At 37.8% G+C, this 25849-nt stretch overlaps 11 protein-coding genes and 3 non-coding genes across 14 annotated transcripts in view; 8 read left to right on the forward strand and 6 right to left on the reverse strand.

Moving 5' to 3' along the window:
- Positions 1 to 551: 551 nt before the first annotated feature.
- On the reverse strand, positions 552 to 666 carry SPOG_16242. Its single transcript, XR_001203092.1, has one exon. It is a non-coding gene; the product is annotated as a 5S ribosomal RNA (ribosomal RNA).
- A 97-nt stretch (positions 667 to 763) lies between these two features.
- SPOG_04793 (RNA polymerase II transcription elongation factor SpEAF) lies at positions 764 to 2297 on the forward strand. Its single transcript, XM_013168065.1, has 4 exons — positions 764 to 1011; positions 1132 to 1223; positions 1296 to 1382; positions 1435 to 2297. Exons 1-4 carry the CDS (start codon positions 852 to 854, stop codon positions 1978 to 1980), a joined length of 885 nt encoding a protein of 294 aa, XP_013023519.1. The 5' UTR covers positions 764 to 851; the 3' UTR covers positions 1981 to 2297.
- Positions 2298 to 2674: 377 nt separating this feature from the next.
- On the forward strand, positions 2675 to 6405 carry SPOG_04794 (uricase). Its single transcript, XM_013168066.1, has 3 exons — positions 2675 to 2766; positions 2893 to 5603; positions 5720 to 6405. Exon 2 carries the CDS (start codon positions 3867 to 3869, stop codon positions 4755 to 4757), a length of 891 nt encoding a protein of 296 aa, XP_013023520.1. The 5' UTR covers positions 2675 to 2766; positions 2893 to 3866; the 3' UTR covers positions 4758 to 5603; positions 5720 to 6405.
- SPOG_04795 (uncharacterized protein) lies at positions 5691 to 6143 on the reverse strand (the record flags this gene model as incomplete). The annotated part of the gene is made up of 4 exons (XM_013168067.1): positions 5691 to 5862; positions 5913 to 5971; positions 6016 to 6060; positions 6138 to 6143. 4 exons carry the CDS (start codon positions 6141 to 6143, stop codon positions 5691 to 5693), a joined length of 282 nt encoding a protein of 93 aa, XP_013023521.1.
- Positions 6406 to 6487: 82 nt separating the features above from the next.
- SPOG_04796 (dihydrofolate reductase Dfr1) lies at positions 6488 to 8177 on the reverse strand. The gene is made up of 2 exons (XM_013168068.1): positions 7976 to 8177; positions 6488 to 7874 (listed from the first exon to the last, which is right to left on the reverse strand). Exons 1-2 carry the CDS (start codon positions 8007 to 8009, stop codon positions 6535 to 6537), a joined length of 1374 nt encoding a protein of 457 aa, XP_013023522.1. The 5' UTR covers positions 8010 to 8177; the 3' UTR covers positions 6488 to 6534.
- Positions 8178 to 9044: 867 nt separating this feature from the next.
- SPOG_04797 (cytoplasmic aspartate-tRNA ligase Drs1) lies at positions 9045 to 10999 on the forward strand. Its single transcript, XM_013168069.1, has 2 exons — positions 9045 to 9137; positions 9194 to 10999. The coding sequence occupies exons 1-2, from the start codon at positions 9070 to 9072 to the stop codon at positions 10860 to 10862; spliced, it is 1737 nt and encodes a 578-aa protein (XP_013023523.1). The 5' UTR covers positions 9045 to 9069; the 3' UTR covers positions 10863 to 10999.
- SPOG_04798 (cell end marker Tea1) lies at positions 10491 to 14701 on the reverse strand. The gene has a single exon (XM_013168070.1). The coding sequence runs from the start codon at positions 14451 to 14453 to the stop codon at positions 11073 to 11075; it is 3381 nt and encodes a 1126-aa protein (XP_013023524.1). The 5' UTR covers positions 14454 to 14701; the 3' UTR covers positions 10491 to 11072.
- Positions 14702 to 15376: 675 nt separating this feature from the next.
- On the forward strand, positions 15377 to 16023 carry SPOG_04799 (60S ribosomal protein L37). The gene is made up of 2 exons (XM_013168071.1): positions 15377 to 15654; positions 15711 to 16023. The coding sequence occupies exons 1-2, from the start codon at positions 15420 to 15422 to the stop codon at positions 15749 to 15751; spliced, it is 276 nt and encodes a 91-aa protein (XP_013023525.1). The 5' UTR covers positions 15377 to 15419; the 3' UTR covers positions 15752 to 16023.
- A 176-nt stretch (positions 16024 to 16199) lies between these two features.
- On the forward strand, positions 16200 to 16753 carry SPOG_04800 (DASH complex subunit Spc19; the record flags this gene model as incomplete). The annotated part of the gene is made up of 3 exons (XM_013168072.1): positions 16200 to 16216; positions 16261 to 16303; positions 16355 to 16753. 3 exons carry the CDS (start codon positions 16200 to 16202, stop codon positions 16751 to 16753), a joined length of 459 nt encoding a protein of 152 aa, XP_013023526.1.
- Positions 16754 to 16766: 13 nt separating this feature from the next.
- SPOG_04801 (ribosomal protein lysine methyltransferase Set11) lies at positions 16767 to 17912 on the forward strand (the record flags this gene model as incomplete). Its single annotated transcript, XM_013168073.1, has 1 exon — positions 16767 to 17912. The coding sequence occupies one exon, from the start codon at positions 16767 to 16769 to the stop codon at positions 17910 to 17912; it is 1146 nt and encodes a 381-aa protein (XP_013023527.1).
- A 608-nt stretch (positions 17913 to 18520) lies between these two features.
- SPOG_16243 lies at positions 18521 to 18592 on the reverse strand. The gene has a single exon. It is a non-coding gene; the product is annotated as a tRNA-His (tRNA).
- A 943-nt stretch (positions 18593 to 19535) lies between these two features.
- Positions 19536 to 19607, forward strand: SPOG_16244. The gene has a single exon. It is a non-coding gene; the product is annotated as a tRNA-His (tRNA).
- Positions 19608 to 19771: 164 nt separating this feature from the next.
- SPOG_04802 (no message in thiamine Nmt1) lies at positions 19772 to 23190 on the reverse strand. Its single transcript, XM_013168074.1, has one exon. The coding sequence runs from the start codon at positions 20870 to 20872 to the stop codon at positions 19832 to 19834; it is 1041 nt and encodes a 346-aa protein (XP_013023528.1). The 5' UTR covers positions 20873 to 23190; the 3' UTR covers positions 19772 to 19831.
- The window catches only part of SPOG_04803 (chitinase), a gene marked incomplete at its 3' end in the record, with an annotated part of 3844 nt that continues 871 nt past the window's right edge, over positions 22877 to 25849 (forward strand). The window contains exon 1 of the mRNA XM_013168075.1: positions 22877 to 25846. Coding sequence (XP_013023529.1) covers positions 23493 to 25846 — 2354 coding nt within the window. The 5' untranslated portion in view covers positions 22877 to 23492. The remainder of the gene's footprint in view (positions 25847 to 25849) is intronic.

Here is a 25849-nt window from a genome sequence, read left to right on the forward strand (position 1 = left end):
ACTCGATTTTTCCTAGGACACTTTTGGAATTACTTGTGACGTCTCCTATCCTCTAGTTTTTAACTTCTACTCAATTCGTTATTGGAACATAGACTTGAAAGCTTGGCTTTGGAAACAATGGGGATTGAGTCTGTTCTTACTCCCTCCTATCTCAGTTTCTTTGCTAGACATTGATTATTTAACATGTAGGTGAATAATAATAGCAGATGAGAGAGAGTCGCTCTGTTGTTGCATTTTGGAATTTAAACAAAAGTCAGAAGCAACAGCCCTGGAAGGAGAAGACTGTATTGAGGTCTTGTTTAGCAATTCCTTCATAAGAGGCGAAGCTAGGGAGTTTATAAAGAATGCTGTTTGGAATGCTTCTGAAAGCATATATTTAGTCGAAAAGGACCAAAAGGACCAAAACTCTACCTCAATTTACACCTGTTCAGGATGTATGTTTGTTTACACATCAAGTAAACAAACATGAAACGAGTGTAGAAGACCATCCACAGGAGAATAAAAAGATTAATCTGATATCTTTTAAATGGTAAAAATAAAACAAAAAGAGAAGCCTACAGCACCCCGGATTCCCATGTTGTCTCCAACCATAGTACTAACGAGGCCCTCAGACGCTTAACTGCAGTGATCGGACGGGAACTGGTGTTTTCGCCTAGGTATGGCCGTAGACATTCGACATTTTCAAATAAAACATTATATAGAGAGTAAATATATATTTTGACTCTTGAAAAATCAACTTAGTTATACAATTTTTTCCACACTTCTTAAATCCTTAAAAATACCCTTTTATTATAATTATTTTTCTTCCTCGTTCGTTTAGCGATAAGCAACAACGTACTTTAAATTAAACCATGCAATTCACTATATGCGACAGGTTAAGTAAAGTTGGGATGCCAACTTTGACTTTTTCAACGCATAAACAAAGGATGAACTCTCTTCAAAAAGGATCTTATCCTATTCTTCCTGGGTCTAGTTTTTTAAATAATTCAAATGGATTAGTTTCCGTTAAATGTAGGTTTGCAGGTCACTAGAGAAAAGACACATATTTGTTGTTGTCGATGACCAGGAGGTTAAGTTGGCGCTCTATTTTTATTTTAAACAAGTTTTCGATTTCTAATTGTTTGTTCTTAGATAATTTTAAGCCGGAAAGCGTGGATCGTAGCCGAAAAGGCGACATGAAAAAAATTCAGGATACTTATCAACTGAATGTACCATCTACCCTTGTAGGTTGCAAACCCAATACATACATATATTGCAAAGTGTTGGAGATTTTCTAACTGATTTTTGGTTTGTAGGAGGATGGACGCCCTCATGTGTTTGAAGGATCGGGTCAACATGCACGAAATGTCGATTGCGTTTTAGTATATAATCCTAAAAACAAGGTTTGTCGGTGGTATTTCATTTATGTTCTCACTAATCCCCTCTTGTGCGTAGACCTTTACAATTGAGCAGATGGATGAGATTATAAGAGTTCATGCCCTTCGCAATGGGGGACGAGCGGTTGCGAATTCAGCACCCCAACAGCCTCCAGAACCCATGACTCAAGGAATGGCTTTTCCTTCAGTGTCGTCGTCCGTTCCATCTTCTATAAAGGAAACCCCTAATACCGCTGGGTTGACGACAAATAAAGGACCTAATCAAAGTTCACATCCCCAAACTTCGAGCCGACGGTCTATACCTGCATTTGCATTGTCAGCAAAAAATGCAGAAACTCGCCCCAACTCAACTTCAACTCGAGATTTTGAAATTATTGAAATCGAGTCAGGTGCAGAAGGCGAAGCTGATGATGTGTTGGAGCTCGATGACTTTGCAAAAGAACTTGAGCTCGGTCTTGATCAGGAGTTAGGGAGTAATCCTGAGGAAAAAAATTCATCTGCGACTGGAAAACCAATCTCATTACGCGACTTGTCAATGCAAGAAGGCGGACAACCCTCTGCATCCCCTCACGACGCATTAAGTAGTGCCTCAGAAGAAGATTGAGCTTGAGGATGACATGAGCAAGGGTGATTTGGAATATCATCCGCAGCGAAAGATGGTTGTACGAAGGATTCTTTTGAAAAAAGAAATAAAAAATTAACAAAACAAGGTTTGTTTGTTTTACCTTTACGAAGGAGACGCATTCCTTTGGTAAAAAGTATGTTTGGAACTTGTAAGTGAAATTCAAATTCCATTATTGGTTTTATACAGTCAAACCTTCTTTTTTTTGTCATGAATATTATTTTATTTTAATGCTGATGCTATTCTTATGGTTTCTATCTAGAATAATAAATGAAATGCAAGCTTTATCTCGTTTCCTATGAAAGGTTAGTAAATCAGATGAAAATATATATAGAAACTTCTACAATCGTTGTCTTGCTAAGCTCAGTAAAAACAAATTGACAGCATCCTGGTTGTCTAGACCATCAGGCTCATTAAATCAGATAATTTGGCATCCTAGCGAAGCAAGCAAACTTTTTTCCTACTGTATATTCATACCTTTCTCAAGAATAGACTCTAAATTCTTAGCAGAAACTACCAAAGTTGGTTGACAGATACCACTGCAGCTTGTTTGCAAAGGACAAGTTTGTCGAACACAAGAAGCAGTCTTATAAGAAATAATGGTCGTGTTACCTTTGTTACCTATGACAAGGAACAAAAACAATAGAGATAATTTTTTCAAAATAACGAATACAAGGGAAAAGACAAGCCCAAATGAAGTTTCCTATTCAAGCTAACCACTTGAAAGCGAGGAATGTGTTCTAATAGTTGCAATTTTCTATTTCCTGGGTATGTATGTATAATGATAGTGAATTCATAAATGCTGAAAACTTTCGCAATTCCGTTGCTTGTTTTTAAAGCCAGATTCACCAAAACGAATAAGAAAAGCAAAACATCTTTACTTACGACTCTTAGGCATAAGAATCTTTCGTGCGTCTCATTACGAACGACCAGTATGGACAGTATCTGTCATTAAAGTCAGAAAATTTTTTTATTAATAGAGTATATGAATTTATAGTACTGTATCGTTGATTTCATAAAGTATGGGTCCAAATCGAAAAAAATCTTGCGAATTCCAACATCGGTTGCAACCCCTGATGAACTGAAAGATTATTGAACGTTAAATCGGTTGTAAAAATCTTATGAGTTTTTTCCCAATCAACTTCGTTTTTTTTCACTCCGATTTTTTAACCCCAAAGGAGTTCGGTAATACAGTTTTCGGATAACTTGGTACCGCCCTCCTTAGATAATTGATATCTATAAAGAACGAACGGTTACGTACGTAATTGAGTCCGAAGGTAGTGAAAGTCGGTATGACATTGTTCTAAAAAAACCCGTCGGGTAACTACGGTGAAACAAGTTGAATGAAAGAGTTTAAACAAAATCTTCAGCGCTTTCTGGAAAGAAGGATGGAGCGTTCGTGGTGTCAGGGATGTTAAATCCGACTTTGAACAGTGGACGAAAAGAATGCTGTAAACAAAGTTGGAAGGAGAATCAATTAGCAACACCTTAACCAGAAACAAGGCATCTTTCTGGAAAATATTTTCAAAGCTTAATTTAAAAGTTTTAAATTGCTGTTCCCTTTCATTTCTGTCTGTTTTTTTCTTTCCTCCTTCTTATGATGCTATGCCGCCTCCGATGTATCGCATCGCTGAAACGGGCACTATCTGAAAGAAAAGGTTCCTTTACTAAGGAACGAGATACGCAGATTTTGAATGCACATTTGGATAGTGGTGAGAAAAGTTATATAAAGAGAACAGACACTCAAAAAAATTCATAAAGTGACCACATTACTACTTACACATTAAAGAAGTCTTCTTTTTCGAAACGCCTTTGTAAACAACATTCTTTTTTTTTTCAACACTTAAACTATATTTTTTGTAATTATCATGACGATAAATACCTATGTCAAGGAAGCCTCCTATGGTAAGACCATGGTCAGATTTATGAAGAAAGATGTTTGTCCGGAATCAAAAGTTCATAACGTTTACGAAATGGATGTTCAGAGTATGCTGAGTGGCGAGCTCGACGAGTCGTACACCAAAGCCGATAATTCTATTGTTATTCCTACCGACACTCAAAAGAATACCATTTATGTGTTTGCAAAAAACAATGATGTTAGCGTACTTGAAGTGTTTGCCGCTAAGCTTGCAAAACACTTTGTTGATCGTTACAAGCATATCCATGGAGCTACAGTTGATGTCACCATCACTCCGTGGTCCCGATTGACCGTTCGTGGTAAACCTCATAATCATTCCTTCATTCGTAACCCTAGTGAAGCCCGCAAGACCCATGTTGCTTTCACTGAAGGTAAGGGATTCGATGTTGTCAGCTCCTTGAAGGACGTCTCAGTCCTAAAGAGTACTGGTAGTGGCTTCAACAAGTTCCACAAGTGTGAATTCACTACCTTGCCAGAAGTCGATGACCGTATTTTTTCTACTAACATCGATTGTAACTACTCCTTTAACCATTTCGCTACTTTGGACGAGCTTGCTTCTTATGATTTTAATCACGCCTACGAAACGGTGAAAGAAATCACTCTTGACACCTTTGCAATGGATGATAGTGCAAGCGTTCAAGCTACTATGTATAAGATGGCTAACCAAATTATCAATAAACTCCTTGTTATCGCCGAGGTGTACTATGCTCTTCCCAATAAGCACTACTTTGAAATTGATCTCTCTCCTTTCGATATTGACAACCGAGGCCCTAATTGCTCTTTGTATCAACCTCAAGCCTATCCTTCTGGCTATATCACTTGCACCGTTGCTAGAGATTAATGTTCTTTCTGCAAAGACTTTCATTATTATCATCACCTAATTTCATGATCCCTTCTAGTCACCAGCTTTCTATTGCATCTATTCACTCCTTTTTGTTTACTGTAAATGGCTTACAGGGTGTTGGTATCTTGTTCCAATTGATGTAAATAGAGGTGAATGAACAATAACTATTTCGCAAAGAGGAACAAACGACCTACTTGACATCACCTTTTTCAATTTCATGTTAGCGAAATTATAATTCATTCGCATAATCAAGAAATTCTCTCTAAAGTACTGTCTTACTGATTTGAACAATTAATGTTTCAGCAAATTTTATCACTTTTAGGAAATTGATGCTTCCTCCTAGATAGGACGGCTTCAAGTTCATTTACAAGCTGGTTGGAAAGCGTTCGCTATAAGAGGCCAAAGCTAATGAATTTCAATATGTCAAGAAAGCAAAGTTCATCAACGATGTAATTTGGTATATAACGACTTATAAGCAGATACTTTTAAGACTTTTAACGCAAATCGAAAACGTATAATGAATTGAAGCATGTTCTTTCTTCATTCACTTTTATTATTTTTACTATTCTTACTTTTACTATTTATTTATTCTCTCTACTTATGAGCCCCAGGTAGTCATCTATCATGTTCAGAGAAAGATATACCATGAAATTAATAGATGGGTTTATTTTGGACATATAAGTATGTGAACTCAGCTCCATTATTGAAAATGAATATCTCGTTCTGATAGTAAAAACTCTTCAAAGTCTGTTACTTTAAACTCATATCGAGAAAATACGTGATGAAATCTTTAACTGTAAATAAACCATTGACAAAATTAGCGGCGATATTGGACATCCCTAGGTATAAATTCCAAAATTTCGACTATGTCTTCCAAAAGTTCTTATGTGAACTTATCGCATATTCCAAGGCTTTGACATTCTCAACAATTTACATTGACTTGCTAACAACGAGGATAGGAATAGACACGTGAGGACTTTTTAAAGTCCAAGCAATAGCGAGCTGAGCAGGAGTCGCACTGCTTCTCTCTGCAATCTTACTAACTTGGCGAATCTGCTCGATTTGCTTCTTCCCTTCAGGAGATTCAAGATTAGCAGCATCTCTGAATAAGTTGTGTCAAGACGAGGGTGTTTAGGAATTCCATTGTTGTACTTTGCAGTAAAAATACCAAACTTCAATAGACTCCAAATAGTAGCACCATAGCCATAGATCTGTTGAAGAGGAAGTAGATTTTCTCAAGGTTATCCCGAGTTACATTATTGTATGAAGGCTGATCAGCAATAGGGGCAATCAAGTTGTACTTGGTAGCAATGTGGTGAGCATGTTTGATTTCAAAAAAAATAAACCCACTCAGACGTACCCGAGTAGAAAGCTTACCCTCATGGCTGGTTTGAGTAAATAGTTGTCCTTAACGCCAAATTTGCAACTATGATCTATCTGATACTATTTCAGCTTGATTGATTATATTCCTTTAGGGAACAAACAGACTACTTTATGAATTGAAGGTAACCGTATGTCTTCAAACGTTCGAAACCGCTTTGTTGTTGTCGTTTTTGATGGATCTTATTAGAAGAATTTTCTGAAACAGTTACCTCTATTAGTGTTAGTTATTTATAGTAAGTAAGCATAATTAATGTACAATGATTCCATTTATGAATGACTTTCCTACTTTTAGCACTTACGTAGCGAATCATTGATAGACACTTCTGCATGAGAAGAGCTATAAACAAGTGAAACAAAAAAATCTCTATTCTCTATCGTCTATTTTTTTATTCTAAACAGCCAATTTGGACAACGCATGAGATACATCGTCTTTACCATACAACTCAAACTCTAATTCAACTTCCTCATTCTTGGATCCAACAGCCTTTAAGTGTCCTTCATGCACGGGAATACCAACAAACTTCTCAAGTTCAGCATGCGACTTCTTCTCCCATGTGGGTGTATCCTTGGGTTCAAAAGGGAAGAATGAATCGCATTGGTATTCATGGTAAATGCGAGTAAAAATTATGTTCTTTGTCAAACGATGATAAAGAGCGCTACCGTACAAGAAAGAGCCTCCGATGACAAAGACCTTGCCAATTTGGATGTCGGTGTTATCATACTTTTCAGCCAAAGTATCCAAAGCTGCATCAATGGAATCGGCAGCATACAAGTGTTCAGGAACCTTATCCTTCTTAGTCAAACCGAAGTTGTAGTTCTCAGTACGAGTAATTACTACATTAATGCGCTCCTTCAAGGGACGGTTCTTCTTAGGAATGCTATCGTAACATGAACGACCCATTAACACAACGTTCATGATCTTGGATTTTCCTTCGGCAAGCTCAATGCCATTGGTGGATGTCGTCACATTTGCGAAATAACCCATTTCTTCCTTAATGTGCCAAGGCATGTTATTCTTCTTGCCAATTCCCATTGAAGGAGAAGAAACGGCCACAATTAAAGTCAGATCACGAGGATGCTTAGTAGGCTCACCAGAAATAGGAACCGAGTACATGAAGTCACGGATTCCAGTCTTGTAAACAGCTTGCTGAGGAACAATGTGCATACCAGGATGCAACAAAATGTTAGGATTCTCACAACGCTCCATCAATTGCTTGGAACGCTCAAGTGGAACAAGGGTATCGGCAGTACCACTGATGTGTAAGTTGGGAATAGTAAGTTTAGGCTCATAAAAGTGATTAAACTCGGGCTTTTCGGAGCGGAAACCTCCAATAAATACGACAAACTTTAAGGGAGGATGTTGTACGTAAGGATTAGGAGGTTGACCAGGCTGCAAGAGATGTGCCAACATAGCACCAATACCAGCGCCTTGAGAGAAACCAATCAAACCATCAAAAGGACCCTTTTCTTTCATGTACTCGTTGATAACCTGTAAACTCTTATCCCAGGAATCATAAGTATTTTTGAAGTTTTCTACTTCAAACCAACCATATTTACCACCTTGGTCAGCACCCATGGAAGCAAGACGCTTTTGTTCAGCTTCGTCATTGGGGTCAACTTCTTCCTTGTATTCTACAGGACCTGTAGGGAAATGTAATTCAGCAAATTTAGATAGGTATTTTTGCACAGTTCCCATTTTTTTTGAGAACGTAGGGCCAGATTGCACCCAACCTAATGTAAATAATTAGCATTTGGTACTCATTTTACCTATATCGTGCATTAAAAGATGAAAAGAATCTTTCTACAACACAATATTCAACCCGCAAACATACCATGCAAACACAATACTTTCATGGATCTGGGCATACTAATTGTATCACAAATCGATTAAAAAAAAAAATACACAAAAATCAATCAAAGTCCAAAAATCTAAGAAACAGAATAAATAATACAAAACCAAATGCAAAATATTCAATGAAAGAATGAAATCTTACAATGCCTGGTTTCAGAGTATATGGTTCTTGGCAAGTTGAATTCTCCCATAAGCGAAGTTAAAATTTCTATGAGTAACGCTCGGAATGTAAATTTTCTTGTACCTTATGGTAAAAGCATATATGCTTAAAACAACTAAAAGAGTATGATACAAGCTTTTGTTTACACAATATACTATTTGCAATTCTTTCATTTTGTGCTGCATAAACTAATATTCCAGAATAACAGCTTTATCAAAATGTAATTCTCTCGTAACTTTTAGAAATTTTTATTTCAGCAAAAGATTTGACACCTTAAACGAAAAAGGCTTTGATGAGAAAGGGAAAGGATTCTCAATTACAGCAGAATCTCTAGGTCACTCTAGCTAAGGTTTTGATAAGTTATAAAGACTTTCTTCAAACAAAACTCGAACCAAGACACTGAGAGGTGGTTCATTTCTCTTGGAAAATGCTACTAAGTGACGAATCAGGACAATTATTTCCTTAGATGATCTATTTTTGTCAAGCCAAAAGCATGCTTGTAATAATAACTAAATTAATCGTAAAAACTGACAAGAGATTCCTAAGTTCCTCCACATAGTAAAAAGTAAATACTGACACCATAAGCTCTGCAAATCGTTGTATTTCAGGGCGTTTTGAATCCCTGTAATCAATATATTTATTTGATTATATTCATATTATCAAAATAATACTTGTTTCTCCATGGATTTTACTTCTACTATTGTTTATGGATTCATTTTCAAAGTTTGAAATTCATGTTTTGATGATAATGAAATGTAACGATGTATGAATATGGCAAAGAACGTGGAGTGTTCGGTATCGGTAAGCTTGTTTAATGATACACACAATCTCTGTATCTGCAATTTTGCACCAAACACTTGACGAAGTGAATAGTTGGGTTGACTTTTTCCAAACACCTAAAAACAAAAAACGAGATGGAAAAACAAGTACAAGACCTTACGTTAGAAGAAAAAAAGCAAGTCGCTAAGGATGTAATCCTTGGGTAAGCTGGTGGCATGAAAACAAAGCTGAGCCTGTGCTAATGTATTATTTCAATAGAGAAGACGGCCAGCCATTGTCCAAGAAGGCTTTGAAGAAGCTAGAGAAGGAGCGTGAAAAGGAGCAAAAGAGAATAGAAAGAGAAGCTCGTGAAACTGAAGAAAAGGCTAAGCGTGAAGCTTCTGAAGTCGATTATTCTGAAGGACGCTATGGTGTTTTACCATTAAACCGTTCTACCTCTCGTGAAAACCGTACATACACGGATATCAAAGATATTTCTGCTGCAAAGGATGGTCAAAAAGTCTTGGTTCGTGCTAGAGTATACACTTCTCGTCTTCAAGGCAACAAGATGTGTTTCTTTTCTTTGCGTCAACAGTACAACACTATTCAAGCTTTGGTTGTCGTCGATAAAGACACCATTAGCAAACCCATGGTCAAGTGGTGTGGCAGCATCGGATTAGAGTCCATCGTTATGGTTGAAGGTACTGTCCAAAAGAGCCCCGAAGTTATCAAGAGTGCCACTGTTCAAGATGCAGAAATTCATGTTTCCAATGTTTATGTCGTTTCTCCTGTCAAAAAGCACCTTCCTTTCCTTGTCGAAGATGCCGATCGCTCAGAAGAACAAATTCGGGAATCTGAAGAAAATGCAAAAGAAGGTGATTCCAAGTTCGTTCGAGTTTTGCTCGACACTCGTCTCGATAACCGTGTCTTGGATCTTCGTACTCCTACTAACCAAGCTATCTTTGACATTCAATCCGGTATCTGCGACGCTTTTCGTGAGCATTTATTGGCTAATTCCTTCAATGAAATTCACACACCTAAAATGACTGGTGCCTCTAGTGAAGGTGGTGCAAATGTGTTCAAAATCTCTTACTTCAAAGGTGCAGGATACCTTTCTCAATCTCCTCAACTTTACAAGCAAATGCTCATTGCCGCTGACCGTGAGCGTGTTTTCGAGGTTGGACCTGTATTCCGTGCTGAAGAATCCAACACTTACCGTCACATGACTGAATTTACTGGTCTTGATCTTGAGATGGCTTTTTATGAGCATTATCACGAAGTTGTTGAATTTTTGGAAAATCTTTTCTTGCATATTTTCAAGACACTTAAAGAGAAGTACAGCTCTCAAATTGCTCTTATTCGCAACATGTATTCTTCAGAAGACTTTGTCCTTCCTGTTGGTTCCGAACGTGTCCGCTTTCATTTCAAGGAAGCTGTTCAACTCCTTCGTGAAGCTGGCTATCGTAAGCAGCTCACCCCCGGCCAAGAGCCTCCTAAGGATGAAGAATTCCGTTACTGTGAGGATCCTGAATTTGAAGATTTTAGCACCCCCGAGGAACGTGTTCTAGGAGCTATTGTCCGTGAAAAGTATAACACTGATTTCTATGTCATTGACAAATACCCAAGCAGTGCTCGTCCCTTTTATACCATGCCTGATCCTGAAGACCCTCGTTATTCTAATAGTTATGACTTTTTCATGAAGGGTCAAGAAATCATGTCTGGTGCTCAGCGTATCCATGATCCTGAATTGTTGACTGAAAGAATGAAATCGCTTGGTATTGCTCCGGATGCTGGTCTTCAAGCTTATATTGATTCTTTCGCTTTGGGATGCCCTCCTCATGCAGGTGGTGGTATCGGTTTGGAACGAGTTTTGATGTTCTTCCTTAATCTCCCTAACATTCGTTTGGCAAGTGCTTTCCCTCGTGATCCCAAGCGTCTCCTTCCTTAAAAGTTCATTTCGTTTTTCATTAAGTTAGTATAGTCATTTGACAAATGGAATTGGATTAAAGCTAAATGTACGCTCCAGTAATTGCTTATGACAATCATATATATAATTTCTAGTACTAAAACTTTTTTATAACTTGCAAAAAGATTGTCATAATAAAGGCATTCAATTTGTTAGATCGTAAAGTAAATTAACCTCATAAAGAACAAGCTATTAAACTAATGCTAATTCGTCCGATTGACTGCGAAGAAGGACCTTGATAAAATTAGTCTGCTCTTTAATTTTTTTTATCTCTTCTGACTGTCCCAATTCTGAATCAGAAGTAGCATGATTAAATAAATGGCTGAATTTTTCCTCTAAAGAGCGTATAGCATCTGTAACGCCATTAAGAGTCGACGAAATATTAGTCATATGGACCGCACGATTAGTTTCGTTAGACCTAACAGATTCGCCCTCGTCATCATTGCCTTCCATTGATTGAGAGGTTTCAACATATTTTTGATAATTGCTTTCGAATTCGGCAAAACAACGTTTTACTAGAGCAAATGAATCGACAAAACTACAGGTTTGTTTGAATAGCTCATGTAATTGAGAAGTATCACCACGTAAAATTGCAAGTGCCTCGGGGTTAGCATCTTTCGATTCCTCCAATGCTGCAATCGTGGCTTGTAGTTTCAGCTTTACCACATCTAGCTCAGATGCTGTATTAGCCAATTGCATGCGCAAATTTACCAGCTGCTTAGCACCATTGTTTCTTTGTTCCAGAGCGTTCATTAGCTGAACCTGCATATTACCATTCTCCTCTTTCAGGCTTATAGTATGGCAATCTAATGCATTGATTTTTTCGGAAGCTTCACGTAGTTCTAATCTCAAGCCATCTTCAATATATTTACTGGCATTGATCAGCTTTTCCCGTTTTTCTAGTTTAGCGTTGTTGATCCTTAATTGTTGTCGTAGACCCTCCAACTGCGAGTTACGGTTGTAAGAATCATTTTCCAAAAGATTGTCTAAAGCCGCGGTCAAACCGTTGTTTGTCATAGTGGAATTCCGCTCATACGCAGCCCTATCAACATCCAACTTAGAGTATATGTTAGAATTCGAATCAATGATAGCTTGTTTCTTGGTAAGCTCCGATTTTAGAAGTGCTACTTCCGCAACTAATTGAGAATTCTCTGTCTGCACATTGCTTAATGACTCATGCAAAGAAATATTTAACATATCGGTAGCTTCAAGTCTTTGTACCAAATCTTTGACAGTGTTCTCAAACCCGGTGGATCGTTCTTTAAAATATTCTTTTTCAGATGCAAAATTATTAACAAGCATTGTCTGGTCTACCAACTGATCTTCCAGACTTCTAACCAAAGACTCACGATCACGATAAACCGACTGAAGTTCTAACAGTTGTAAAGAAGCAGCATGGTGCTTCTTTTTTTCTTCCGAAATCTCTTTCTCCAAATCACTCATTTTCTTGATAAGGGTTTTCTTAGATGAACCAAGTTCATCCATTTGCTGACTTAGTTCTGTAGAAGTTTCCCGCATTACTTCCAGCGTCTTATGCAAGCTTACATTCTCTTGCATCAAATGAACGTTACTCATACTGTTCTTCTCAGTGTATAAAGATTTGCTAGCTTCGTCCTGCTTGTTAACATTAGGATTAACTCTAGACAAAGCAGCTTCAAAGAGGGCTGCATTCTTCTCAGCATTTGAAACTTTCAGTTTCTCGTTTAAGGTCTCAATCTTTACAGTAGATTCGTTTAAAATCTCATAGAGTTTCTGTTTGAACCAAGTAACGATTTGTTCTTTTGTTAAAGCAGAATATTGTTCCACAAGAATTCCAAGATCGTTGTTGTCTTGCGATCGCTTTATTCCTTGTTCAACACTAAAATTCGACATCACATCATCTGTACTCACCTCCTTTGGACTGATTCGTTCCGATATCTGACGGTCGGATGTTTCTGAATTCAAGGAAATTGACCTAATCGATTTTTCTGGTAAATCGTTACCCATTTCGCCATAATGACTGCCTTTATGATTAATAGTCGCATCTAAGGAATGTAGAGAAGGAGTTATTGACGATGGTGATTCTACAGGCATCTCACCTTCTAATTTCGACTTATTAGTTGAATGTTGATTAGAAACTGACACATCATCTTCACTTGCTTTACTCTCAAAAGATTTAGGATCCACAGCAGACGATGAATTCAATTTCGCCGGACCAGAAAAAGCATCTGGAGGACTCTGATCATTTTTTAATGAAGGCGAACGCCTGATAGGAGCCTTGAGATTCACAGAAGTATTATTATTGGTAGAGTGGACTGCATGTGGAGCAGTACGAGTAACTTTTGTATTTGTTAAAGACGGTATTCGAGAGGGTGGACTATTGTTGCCAGTTAATCCATTAAAGAATGATGCATTTCTCTGGCGACTCGAGTTAGGAAGCAGTTTATTTAAACGAAACCGAGTAACGTCTAGCATATATACGTTGGAATCTGTAATATCTTTCATTTGTTTGCCGCCGATTAGAACTAAAGTTAGGCCGGTGGACGTTAAGGAGTGAGAGGAGCGAGGAGATGGTGCAAATGGTAAATCGAGTAACTTATACCATTGTTTAGTTAAAATTTTAAAAGCATATAGATCATTCAAAAAGGAACCATCAGATGCTCTTCCTCCAAATACATACACGACATCATCTATAATTGAAGCTGCATGTCCTGCTCGCGGGGGAGGAGAATGACCGAATGTTTCTACTTTTGACCAAGCACTCTGTTTTGGATGAAAACACCAAACATCATTGAAACATGTTTGACCATCAGTACCACCGAATATGTATAACTTATCAGAGTAAGTTAAAGCGACATGACCAGCACGAGCAGGAGGGGGATCATTAACAACGGAGGCTAGTTCCCATCTGGATTCTTGGGTATTTAGTCTGTTTAGATCAAAACAAACGAGATCGTTAAAGTAGTAATCGAGTAAACGGCCACCGAAAAGCCAAACCTTGGACCCCAAAGTGCTAAGCGTGTGACCATAGCGGCCAGATGGGCGGGCTCCAGACGCTGAGGCTTTCTGCCAAAGTAAGGACGAGGTGTTCAATAAATAGAGGGAATTGTCTTGATGGTCTATATCCTCTTTATTCGTGAGACCACCAAATACGATAAAAGCATTTCCAACAAGAACTGAAGCATGACCAAGCCTTGCAGACGGTACTTGGCCAGTGGAACGCAAGTTCGAGAACTGACTTGTAGCAAGGTTCAGAACCCAAAGATCATTTTTTGCTTCAGAGTTGGAGGAAATACCTCCAAATATATACATCTCCTGTCCTCCTTCAGCAAAAAGATGAGAAGAATGGGAATACCGAGGCAATACGTGTGAAGAACCGCGTATTGTCAGTTTTGACCAAGGAGATACCGTGAAACTAGAGCCGTTCGAAGGAAGAGCTTTCTTCATTTCTGAAGAAGATTGGCTACTAGTTTCTAAATCAGCTTCTTGAGTAGAACGAGGAGGAGAATCCTTCAAGGATCCAGCGCTCTTATAAGCAGTAGGTCTATTCAGCGGATTTGAGCCAGCTCTATTTTTCTTGAATAAAAAAGCCATATTTGTTGGTAAAATTGACTCATAAAGTAGTTTTATTTATAAGAGCCCGATTCCGCTCCGAGTTGACCCCAAGTATTGTACAGAAAACACAAAGCTTAAGAAGCCTCGTTAAAAAGAAGGAAACCAAAAAAAAATTAAATAAACAAAAAAATGTAATATAGATATTAAAGCTTTTGCTGAAAAGCAGACAAAAACCCGAAAGAAACCAGTAATCAAAACTCCACACGTTTGTCTTTGGCTTGTTGAACTGGTTGTATAAGAAGTAACACCCCAGGTGACAAAATGTTTACTTAGAAAAAGGTCTGTCTAGAACAAGACAGCTAGAGTGTTTACATTGTTTGAATATGCATAAAAGCGAAGTAAAAAAAACAAAAATGACAAGACATTGGGGGTTTGAGTAAAATTTAGAAACCACAGAGAGATTCAGTTAGAAAAGACATGGTTTTTCCCTTTTTTTCCAAAAATTCCTTTACGCGTATTCGTAAAAATCAATTCATGTAAACGGTTTCATAAACAAGCGAATGTCAATAACAAATCTTATAACAGTTCAGTCATCCAACTTAATCACCTAGCATGTTCCGTTGATACTACAATGGAAACAATTGAATCAGTGGGCAACGCGCATGATGAAGGGTATCCCGAACGTTGCCTGAGATATTAGTATTCTTGCCCAATTTACAGTTTAATATTGTTTCACATATTCCAAAATTAAAGAGACACAATTCTATTTTCTCATTACTTTCATACTTCTTAAAATTCTTTTAAGGCTGCATATATGTAGGAAGTGAGTAGAGTAAACAATAGCCGAAATCAAGAAAGCTACAGATGTTACTTTCGTTACCTTACAGTTACCTTGTTACAAAGTACCATAAAAACCATACCCTACCCTGACATTCGTGACTGTTTTTTTCGGTCGAAACATACGCTTGAGCAAGAACAGCTCCATACCTCAACGAACCACCAAAAATGACTAAGGGTACATCTTCGATGGGTAAAAGAGGCAATAAGTCTCATACCCTCTGCCGTCGTTGCGGAAAGCGTTCTTTCCATAAGCAAAAGAGCACTTGCGCTTCCTGTGGTTATCCTTCCGCTAAGACCCGCAGCTTCAACTGGGGTGCTAAGGCCAAGAGAAGAAAGACTACCGGTACTGGTCGTATGCAACATATGAAGAAGGTTCACCGTAGCTTTACCAACGGTTTCCGTAAGTAACATTTGAGCGTAGAAATTGAATGGACAAACATATTAACTCTCAATTAGGAACTGGTACCCAGCGTGCTGCTGTTGTCAGTTCTGCATAGGTGAATCTAATAAAAAATACCTTATGTCTATGCTATGTGTTAAGTAGGAAATTGGTGGTGACAATGTGTGAATACTGAGAAAGATATGTAACAAAAGAGCCAGCTAAAATGTGGGACTCTTATGAAAGAGTTTTTGGCTATTGGGTATTTCATTGTAAGATTAATGTTTCATGTGTGTTCGAAATGTATGTAGGTAACGTGGTGAAGGAATTGCATTACAAGAAACACCAGATTTTATGAATTGTATTTCCAATAAAGTCCATGAGTTGCGCAGCACAAAGTAGGATGAGAAGTGTCTGAAGAAAGTCAAGGTAATCTAATTGTTTCTTAAAAATCTTTAGAAGTTGAGCTTCATAATAATCCATAAATTCGATTCACTTTAATATAATCATAAAACCCGACTGCTAACTGGTGCTGGTGCTTTTACAACGCCGTACCACCAAATCACATGTCGTATTTGAATGGGTAAGAAGAGTAATCCCAAGGTTTTATTATTAACACTTAATCAGTTTAGAGCAATGTGTTGATTCCTTACAAACAAGTATAGATACCGTATGTGATCTGCGTAGTTGCTCCATGAATTCATTATTAACCTGAACCTAGCTTTCATCAAGCATCGTCGCCCTAGACTCAGGAATCCATGATTTTCCAAGGATCAAACAAGTTCTAAAAGTCCAACGACATTTTCATTTGATATCTGAGCAGCAACTTCAAGAGCGTCGTCAAAAATTTGATGAATCCGTTAAGCCTTACTTGTTACAGGCTTTTCAAAAATTAGAAGATTCTATAACTGCATTACAACGCCAGGAAGATAGTCTAAGAACAAAATACGAGCTGCAAGAAGCTCGTCTTGATATGCTAAAAAACCGACCTCCCATAAGTGCGCTCCCTTTAAATTCAGACACCACTGATCAATTAAAAACAACAATAGCTAAACGCCAGAAATTATTATACACTTTAGAAAGATACGATTTGCAACTGCGTCAAAAACGAGGATATTAAGTTATCGCCTTTCATGGATTGGAATTTAAATATTCAAAAAGAAGTATCATGGGCTAAGGAGCAAGGTGCTCGCGTTCATCCCCTCTTAAAATTTTCCGTCATCCCCAATGCCGGAAGTTGCATTACAAATGCAAGTCGGATTGAAGCAGGTGAAACTTTGCTTTCTTTACCTAATAATGTTTTAATTAACAAAACCACCTGTTCTTGGTGTCCATTTGCAAAACATCTAACTTCCTTTCAGCTTCTATCCTGGATTTTATGTAAAGGAAAGAGTACTGGCATGGAAAAATGGCCATATTACATCGAAGCACTACCACAAGATTTTTCATGGCATCCAGTAATGTTCTCTATAAATGATCCTGTATGGTCTGATGTGCCGAAAGATGTACAGAAATTGGTTCTTGAAAGGAAACAATCCTTATTGCAAGATTATCAGAGCATATCAAAGTTTGAAAAGCTAGACTGGGCAGTATTTCAGTGGGCTTGGCTTTGCGTAAATACTAGATGTTTATATTATCAAATTGCATCGAGTTCTTCTGATGAACAATTAACTTTAGCACCTGTATTTGAATATTTCAATCATTCTTTTGATGCACAAACGGACCTACAGAGAAGCCGTACTGGTATATCTATTATAGCCAAGCGTGCCATAGAGAAAGATGAGCAACTATACTTGTGTTATGGAGCTCACGGAAACGATCAGTTATTTTCTGAGTACGGATTTTGCTTGGGTGAGAATCCCCTCAATCATTTTGCTCTGGATGACGAGTTTACTTTCACGGAAAAGCAGGAAGAGTTTCTTAAGTGTCATGGGTATTGGAAAGACTATACGTTTTCCATGGACGGTCCCTCGTTTCGTACATTGATTGCTTTGCGGGTCTTGTTAGTATCCAAGTCTACTGATTTGTTTGACTCTAACTATGATGCTACTAGAAAGCTGTTGCAATACATGAATGGTTTGTCAGACGGCAGCCGAGAATCCCCTATGGTCCAAGCACTGTGGGATAGACATTTAACAGTTCTCCTGCAAATAGTTAGAAAACAGGTTGCTAAAATGGACGAACTTAGAAACAAGGATTACACGCAGAGGTGTATTCTACAGCTTTGGAAAGATCGTCAGATGTGCATAGAGTATTTATTAAATCGTCCTATAGAATAGTTTAACTCGCATTTCATTATAAAACAATGTTAATAACGTTAATTTTCAAGTACCCTTTATATTTGATTGCGAAACACTTTTAATCAACATATTGAGAAAGGATATACCGGCTGTCACGTTAGTGATTCTCACGGGTTATGAGAATAAATACCGAGTGGAATGAATAACTACAGTTGTAGAATTGTATACGTTAACTGTACTCTGTTTAATGTCCAGGAATCTGGTCAACTAAATTATGGTGTTTCGATGATCATATTTAGCCATATCAGTCGAATTTTCTAATTTGATGATTCTGACTGTAGACACAAGGGTATATATAGCTTTGTTAATCAAATTGACAATAGATTTTATGAATAGATAATCAACTGTATACGTGTCTTTATTCTCCGACCATTCGTATCTTGATTTCTGTATCACGCTTTTAATTGTTTGTTTACAAAATGTAATATACCATCCTTTAGTCTTATGGTGTTTCCTAATATTTGATAATATAAGGATACTATTTCATATTGTAATATATATAGTATTAACAAAATACATATTATGACAACCAACTGAAAAAGAAGACTTTATTTTTATAATGGACGGAGAGGAGGTAAAAAAGGTTTTGCCCACACCAGGAATCGAACCTGGGTCGCATCGGCCACAACGATGAGTCTTAACCACTGGACCATGTGAGCTTGTTGTAAACTTCTGGGGTTTGGTTATTATAGACTCAAAAATCAGTATATAATTAATTTTCATTGTTTATTCGCAGGATTTAATCTTTTTTTTTTTTTTTTTTTTTTTTTTTTTTTTTTTTTTTTTTTTTTATTACATGCAATGCTTCGTCTTTAATATTTTAGTAAATAGAAAGTATTGTGTATAGGTAATGCTGGAAGAACTATGTGCTAATAATAAACAGATATCTCCCTAGCTTGATAGTTAACAAAAAGCAAACCAAACCCTTTTTAATGGCGAAAAATTATCTCTAAACTAAATATGTGTTAGCTGAAAACTTTCGATCTACTACTCTGCTTTACACTCTCAAGATGTCTGTTTATTCATAATTATTTTTTATACGCACTTAAGCTTGAGAAGATTCATGAAGCCAATTCAGTTTTGATTCAAATTAAACCAACATAATTGATTTCTAATTTATAGTTGCTGTTAATTGTCCGTTTATAGCATTTATCTGCGTATTTGATTCTATAATGCCGATGACATTGTATGAATGTAGCCTCAATATATTTTAAACATTGTTTATATTTGATATATACTTTTTTTCACTTGCAGAGATTGCATGAACTTTCCGTTTGTAACAATTTTTGTTTTTTCGCACCATTAATTTTGTAAACATTGAGAAACTATTAATAATATGGATGAAAGTTGCTTAAAACGGGCACGTTTGAATTTTTTTCAATTATTTATTCACATATGTATTTAAAATCAAATAAATAAGCTGCAAGCTCTTCAATTTTCATAATCGAACTTGTATGTCTTTTTTGAAAGAGCCAAAAGCAACACCAAACAGGAAGAAAGAATATTTTATAGATGAGATAAATAAATTGTTTCATAATAACAAAAAACATTCACTTAAAAAAGGCGTATAAATAAAACAATAATTATCTCTAGATCAACGAAGCTCACATGGTCCAGTGGTTAAGACTCATCGTTGTGGCCGATGCGACCCAGGTTCGATTCCTGGTGTGGGCAAAACCTTTTTTATTTTCCTCTTTAGCTTCAGCATTTTTATGCTAAAATCGAATCAAGGTACAACTCTTAATTTTCTTATAAATTTACCGTGGTGATTTTTTATTATCCTATTTAGTTCCGTTAAATCATGACTATTAAAAATATATACACACAGGGATGATAAATGGGATAGATATAATTCATTAAGAAATACTAAACAACCTAATGGGTTCAGAATTGTAGACTTACAAATTGGCAGGTTCGACGTACCGAAGGGTATTTCCACTAAAAACTCCTCCCTTTACCTTGATTTCGTCTTGAATTTCAGCAATAGCTTCTTGTTTGCCCATGGGATCCTTCTCATCAGGATCCAACTCCCATGCCAAATAGCTATTAGTACAATTTGGTTCAAAGTCTTGGGGGACGATTCCAAGACGCTTCGAGTAGTTGGTAACTTTGTTCCAGTCTCTTGGAACATTGGAAATGTCGCGAGAGAAATAGGCAAAGCAACGCTCGAACTGCTCACGGTGCAGCTCAAGACCCATATCAGGCTTGAAGTGCGTAAATTCCTTATAAGCCTGAACAGGGTCTTCGAGCATGGAAAGTGTAGCAGAACGAATAGCTCGCAAGAAGGAAACGATTTTATCCGGATTCTTTGCAATGAAGTCATCGTGGGCAATATAGAGGATCGAGCAGAAACAACAGCAACCCAATTCAGCGAGTCGATCAATGCGGAGCATTTGAACATCAGAGCGAGGACGTCCTTGAGAAATACACCATCTCTCGAGCTGTACTTGTTGCATACACTCAATGCCAATACCGCCATCAACTTCACCACTGATGATGGCAGGAGCAATGTTCATACCGCAACGAACAGCTGTGTAATCTGTGGGAGAAAGTCCAAATTTGCTACACAAGTCGTCTAATTGGATCTTCCCAAATTCACCAACATAACCAATACGCTTGCCTTTAATATCCTTGAAAGCGTTTATGCCGTTTCCTTTTAAGGTAATTAAACCGGTGAAGGGCTCGTTAAGTAAAGAGCCAAAACTTGTCACAGGATATCCACGAGCTTTTGCAGCCAGTGTATGAATCATGGCTTTGAGGCCCATGTCCACTTTACCAGAGCCGATTAAAGCAGTAACGTCGGACGGATCAGTGGGCTCTAAGATAGCAACTTCGATGCCCTCTTGTTTAAAATAGCCATTACTTTGGGCCAAAAAAATGGGCAAGTGGTAAGGAGTAGCTTCCCAATTGGTGAGGAAAGTGATTTTGTTATTTGACATAATGAGGAAGAGTAATTAAAAAGAAGAAGTAACTTTACTGTATACGTTCGCTTGGACCTTAATTGAAAAGCGATGAAACGAACGCCTTTTATAATTTTCTAGTGCCATTCGTTTGTGTCAATACCCGAGTCTAAGTGAATTACGGCTTGCCGAAGAATAAAATAAAGGTTATATGAACAAATTGCTAAATGTATACGTATCCCAAGACAGCAGTTTTCCTTTCGGGAATCTGAGCTAAAGCAGTATCCAACTGAAAGGGGATTGACATCAGAGTTTAATAACAATATAAGACTGGAATCTACGGAAGATAAAGTATGACATGATATTTCAGTGGAAATACTGAACATAAAGGATGAAGGGGCAATGTAAACATGCTTTACTTCACATAGCAAGGAAAAATATCCCTATAAAGACGTTTGGTTCATTTATTCACTAAGAAGTTTAATGAACTGAAAGGTTTACATATTTTACATACCAAGCAACAGACTATGATCCCAGTGGTTCAGATAAAAAGTTGAATCCATCCGTCCTTTGAAAAGCGTTACGGAGACTTTGCGCCGAAACGGATAATCAAAAACTAATAATTTACATTCGCATGGTTTTCCCAATGGAATGGTAAAAAAGATGTGTGTTTCCGAGCGGTAACAGAAAGCCGATGGATGACATTTTATGAAAAATGCGTCAGAGTCAAAAAGTATGATGAATTACCGTTAAGTATCCGTCTGGGAACATAGCTGGCTCTGTCAATTATCCCTCTAAGCGTTTCCTCAAAAGGCAAAGCATTGGCTGTTAAGAGCAACTCTGCATAAGACTCATCCGGTACATCAAACGTCTCGTCTTTTACTTCAATATCTGGTATTTGGTTTTCAGAAATCTCTACTTCTAGTCCATATAATCCATAATCTGATAATGATTGGCCCACAGTGACATCCAGATAGTTGGAATTCGATTAGCAGCTGGATGGAATCACCGAAAGTCGAATACCTCTTTTCCTTTTACAGACTATTCCCAAAATCTCTTCTTATGAGAGTCCTTCATCTATTCCTAATTCGAAGTTCTATGCAACCATCATTCACTTCGTCATCTTGGGAACAAGCAAGTAGCCTCATTTACTGATGCTTCTTCGACTGAATCTTTATCCATTAGCAGCTTTTCTTCAAAAGCACCTACAACAGCATCTAGTGATGTCCATTGTTACTAGCAACAGCGTAGACTCGAATGTGAGTTCATCTGGCAAGTGGTATTTGACCGCTTTGTCGACTTTCAACGTACCCGATGGGGTTTGCTTGGTCGAATATCAATGGCTTTTCACTTTTGATATCATCTGGAATTGCCTATAAACAACGCATTATGGATATGAAAGCAACCTCCAAACTAAACATCAAGTTTGCACTAACTATTTACTGAGATATATCATTCAATTCTGTTCATACTCCATAGTATTCTTCCCGTGACATTTGAAAACAAATGTCTTCAAACGAAAGATCATTCCAAAGAAGTGAAAGAGAGTTCAGCTTATATTAGAAATAAGGGAATCGGTTTCTGGAAATCTTATTCAATATTTTTACTATGATATATTTGGTCCAAGTCTGTGTATCAGCAGCTAGAGTATGGAGATACTGTTGCACCTGAAATTCAACCTCAAGTCCGGCATGAAAGACACAGTAAAAATAACCACCCCGTCCGTGGTATTCTCTAATGTATAATATGCTGACTGTTTGATATTTGATTCCTTTAACTTAGTCTATCTTTGTATGTGACTGGAAACTGAAAAAAAAAATAATAATAATAATAAATCAATACAAATAGCCGACTTGGAAAAGAGCACCTTCAATTCGTAAGAATTAACGTAGATATGGAGTGTCAAGTATCATTTCATTTCTTTCAGTACCGTTGAGGAAATAGTCGCATGTAAACAAACAGTGATGTCATGGTATCAAACGCGTTGTCATGTTTACCATGCACAAATTTTCGTGTTTCCAGAAGGTATGGGTAGAGAATAATATTGGATGCAGGATGAAAATCGCACTTTATTCTATTTTAAAAGCGCAGTTTACAAAGATTATTTAATTCAGTATACGAATACTCGAATGAATGGTGTAGCTTAATGATAATAAACCTTCACGCGAAAGTCTAACAGAAACACTTGAACAATACATTTTTGGAAACCAACCATACCAGTGAACGTATACCTTGCAACTGAAAGCTTCGAATATAATCAGGTGAATAGTAGACTTTATTCCTGGGGAAACATTCATGACTTTGACACGACGATTGTTTATTTACATTTGGTTGCCACAGAAACCGACGCGTAAACAAACCAAGTCAAAAATTATATAATAAGCAGTTTCTCTACGGTCTCAAACTTAGCGACTATAAAAAGACTGTTATTCTGTGTGCGTGTGTTAGAAAATAATTTAAGCTTTGGATCCCCAATTACATTTACCACGCGTATAGGATCTTTTGTTTACTTCCATTCCTAAAGTTTGAATGGACAAAGGTCATTCATAGCACAGAACTTTTTGTATCTTATTTTATATATTATTTTTTGGCCAGTTAATTTTTTTTTTTGTTCGCGTTTATTCAAACCCTTTTTGGTTGTTGCAATTATAATTTTCTAATGCAATCTGTATACTCTTTGCTCCTACTGGCCATTATAAGCCAAGTCACTTGGGCGTTGAATTTCAGTAACCATTCTACTGTCGTTGGTTACTGGGGCTCGAACTTGTCTGGTGAACTGGGCTACCGTGACCAAAAGCCACTTGCAGACTACTGCAAGTCCTCGAACTATGATGTTGTAATTTTATCCTCCGTTATTGACTTTAGTGTTAACGGCTGGCCCGTCTATGATTTTTCGAACTTATGCAGTGACAGTGACAAATTTAGAGGTACTGAACTGAAACAGTGCCCACAAATTGAAAGGGACATTCAAGTTTGCCAACAGGAAGGCGTTAAAGTGTTGCTTTCCATCGGCGGTTATAACGGAGATTTTACTATTGACGATGAAGATGACGGACAGAAATTCGCTTTCCAAATGTGGAATGTCTTTGGCGGTGGTCAAGAGTTATATCGCCCTTTCGGTAAAGCCGTTGTTGATGGTTTTAATTTAGAGGTTAACAAGGGTACCAACACTGCTTATTCTGCGTTTGCAAAGCGGTTGCTCGAGATCTATACTTCGGATCCCGATCGAAAATACTATTTATCAGCAGCCCCTACTTGCATGGTTCCTGACAAAACGCTAACGAATGCCGTTGCTCATAACTCCTTTGACTTTCTTTCTATCCACACATTCAATGCTTCTACTGGTGTTGGTTGTAACGGAAGCCGCAATAGTACTTTTGCTGCTTGGGTCGAATATGCTGAGGACAGTGCCTATGACACTGAAACTGCACTTCTATATGGCATCATTGCCCAACCAAATGCTGCGGTTGATGGCTACATGAATTCTTCCAACTTGATCTCGACTTTGCAAGCGTACAAAAGTAACAGCTCTCTTTTTGGTGGTGTAGCCGTCTGGGATACTAGCTTAGCTGAAATGTCTTACAACACATCTACTTCTTATATCGATATTGTGCGAAATGTTCTAAAGGGTGGCTCTGTTGCAAATTCCTCAAGATTGTCAGAATTCGCCCGCATTTCTCCTGCTTCTTCCTCTTCAAGCTCTACAGCCAAGCCTTCCACGTCGGTTTCCGTTAGCTATGACAAAGTACCTGAAATTTCTACAACAACCGATTATGAGACGTTTTATACGACCACAACGATTCTTTCTACCATTGGTGATAGCAGCTTTATTACAAACACTGCCGTATCAACAATGACAAAGCCCGCTTCTACCAGCAAGGATAAGTCAACGACCATTTCCAGTTCTACCAGTATCCCCTCCAGTACTTCTTCAACTAGCGGTCCCTTGTCTTCTAAAAGCAGCCCTACATATATGAACCCCACTGGTTCTGTTTCCTCAGATAACTCAAGTACCTCGGTTGCAAAAACTAGCAACACATCGCTCTCTTCTTCAGACTCTATTTCAAAGAGTAACCAATCGTCGACGAGCATAGTTAGTACAAGCTCAACCTCGACATCCTCTTCAAGTATTAATTCTTCGTCACCACCCATGCGTAACTCTACCTCCCAAGGAGTTACTTCAGCATCATATCAAAGTGCCCCTGGCAGTCCACTGGTCAATTCTACTTCTGCAACCCAGTCGACTTCAGTTTCTGCTACCAATCACTCTATCACTTCTATGATGGCTACAAATAGCTCAGTTTTGGCTCCTACGACAACATCTACGTCTTCTTCACTAAATGCGACCGTGCCATCTTTAAGTTCGTTCGCACATTCTGAAGCTCATAAGGGCGTTGTAACAGAATCTTTCGATGCCTATAATACCTTTACAAACAAGGTACCTTCACCATCATCGTCTTCCTACACTTACTTAAGCACCTTTGCTTCAGACAGCGATGCTGCTTTTACTTCTCAGTATACCATGAGTACATACAATACTGATCCAAAAATTCCATTGGATAGTCCCAGCTCTTCAACATCTATTCCCTTAGAACTCGCTTCTTCTGATATGTCTTCGAGCTCAATTACTCCTACTAGCACAATGCCGTCTTCAACTTGGGGAGCTACGCCTTTATCATCCAATCTCAACCAAGTTCCATCCAGTGTTTTTTCTGAAAGTACTACTACTCCTATTACTGATAGCACCTTTACATACGGCTCATCTGATACTGCGGGCACCCCGCCTTCGACTTCATTCTCTAGTACTTGGTCTTCAGAAACTCCCGTTTCTAGTTCATACAACCCATCCACTAATAGCTGGCCTACAGTGACTTCTTCCTCGAATTCCTATTTTCCATCATCTAGTACTTGGTCTTCAGAAACTCCCGTTTCTAGTTCATACAACCCATCCACCAGTAGCTGGCCTACAGTGACTTCTTCCTCGAATTCCTATATTCCATCATCTAGTACTTGGTC

Source organism: Schizosaccharomyces cryophilus (genome assembly GCF_000004155.1).
Source record: "Schizosaccharomyces cryophilus OY26 unplaced genomic scaffold supercont4.3, whole genome shotgun sequence".
In the NCBI taxonomy this organism is placed as follows: Eukaryota; Fungi; Ascomycota; class Schizosaccharomycetes; order Schizosaccharomycetales; family Schizosaccharomycetaceae; genus Schizosaccharomyces; species Schizosaccharomyces cryophilus.

Bases quoted from the DNA above. Each gene is read 5' to 3' on its own strand.
- SPOG_04793 (XM_013168065.1), top strand. From the start codon at position 852: ATGCAATTCACTATATGCGACAGGTTAAGTAAAGTTGGGATGCCAACT. The intron at 1,012-1,131 runs GTAGGTTTGCAG...GTTTGTTCTTAG, and splicing joins TGGATTAGTTTCCGTTAAAT to ATAATTTTAAGCCGGAAAGC. The intron at 1,224-1,295 runs GTAGGTTGCAAA...TTTGGTTTGTAG, and splicing joins TGAATGTACCATCTACCCTT to GAGGATGGACGCCCTCATGT.
- SPOG_04794 (XM_013168066.1), top strand. From the start codon at position 3,867: ATGACGATAAATACCTATGTCAAGGAAGCCTCCTATGGTAAGACCATG.
- SPOG_04796 (XM_013168068.1), bottom strand. From the start codon at position 8,009: ATGCCCAGATCCATGAAAGTATTGTGTTTGCATG. The intron at 7,875-7,975 runs GTATGTTTGCGG...TATTTACATTAG, and splicing joins GAAAGTATTGTGTTTGCATG to GTTGGGTGCAATCTGGCCCT.
- SPOG_04797 (XM_013168069.1), top strand. From the start codon at position 9,070: ATGGAAAAACAAGTACAAGACCTTACGTTAGAAGAAAAAAAGCAAGTC. The intron at 9,138-9,193 runs GTAAGCTGGTGG...TTATTTCAATAG, and splicing joins GCTAAGGATGTAATCCTTGG to AGAAGACGGCCAGCCATTGT.
- SPOG_04798 (XM_013168070.1), bottom strand. From the start codon at position 14,453: ATGGCTTTTTTATTCAAGAAAAATAGAGCTGGCTCAAATCCGCTGAAT.
- SPOG_04799 (XM_013168071.1), top strand. From the start codon at position 15,420: ATGACTAAGGGTACATCTTCGATGGGTAAAAGAGGCAATAAGTCTCAT. The intron at 15,655-15,710 runs GTAAGTAACATT...ACTCTCAATTAG, and splicing joins TAGCTTTACCAACGGTTTCC to GAACTGGTACCCAGCGTGCT.
- SPOG_04802 (XM_013168074.1), bottom strand. From the start codon at position 20,872: ATGTCAAATAACAAAATCACTTTCCTCACCAATTGGGAAGCTACTCCT.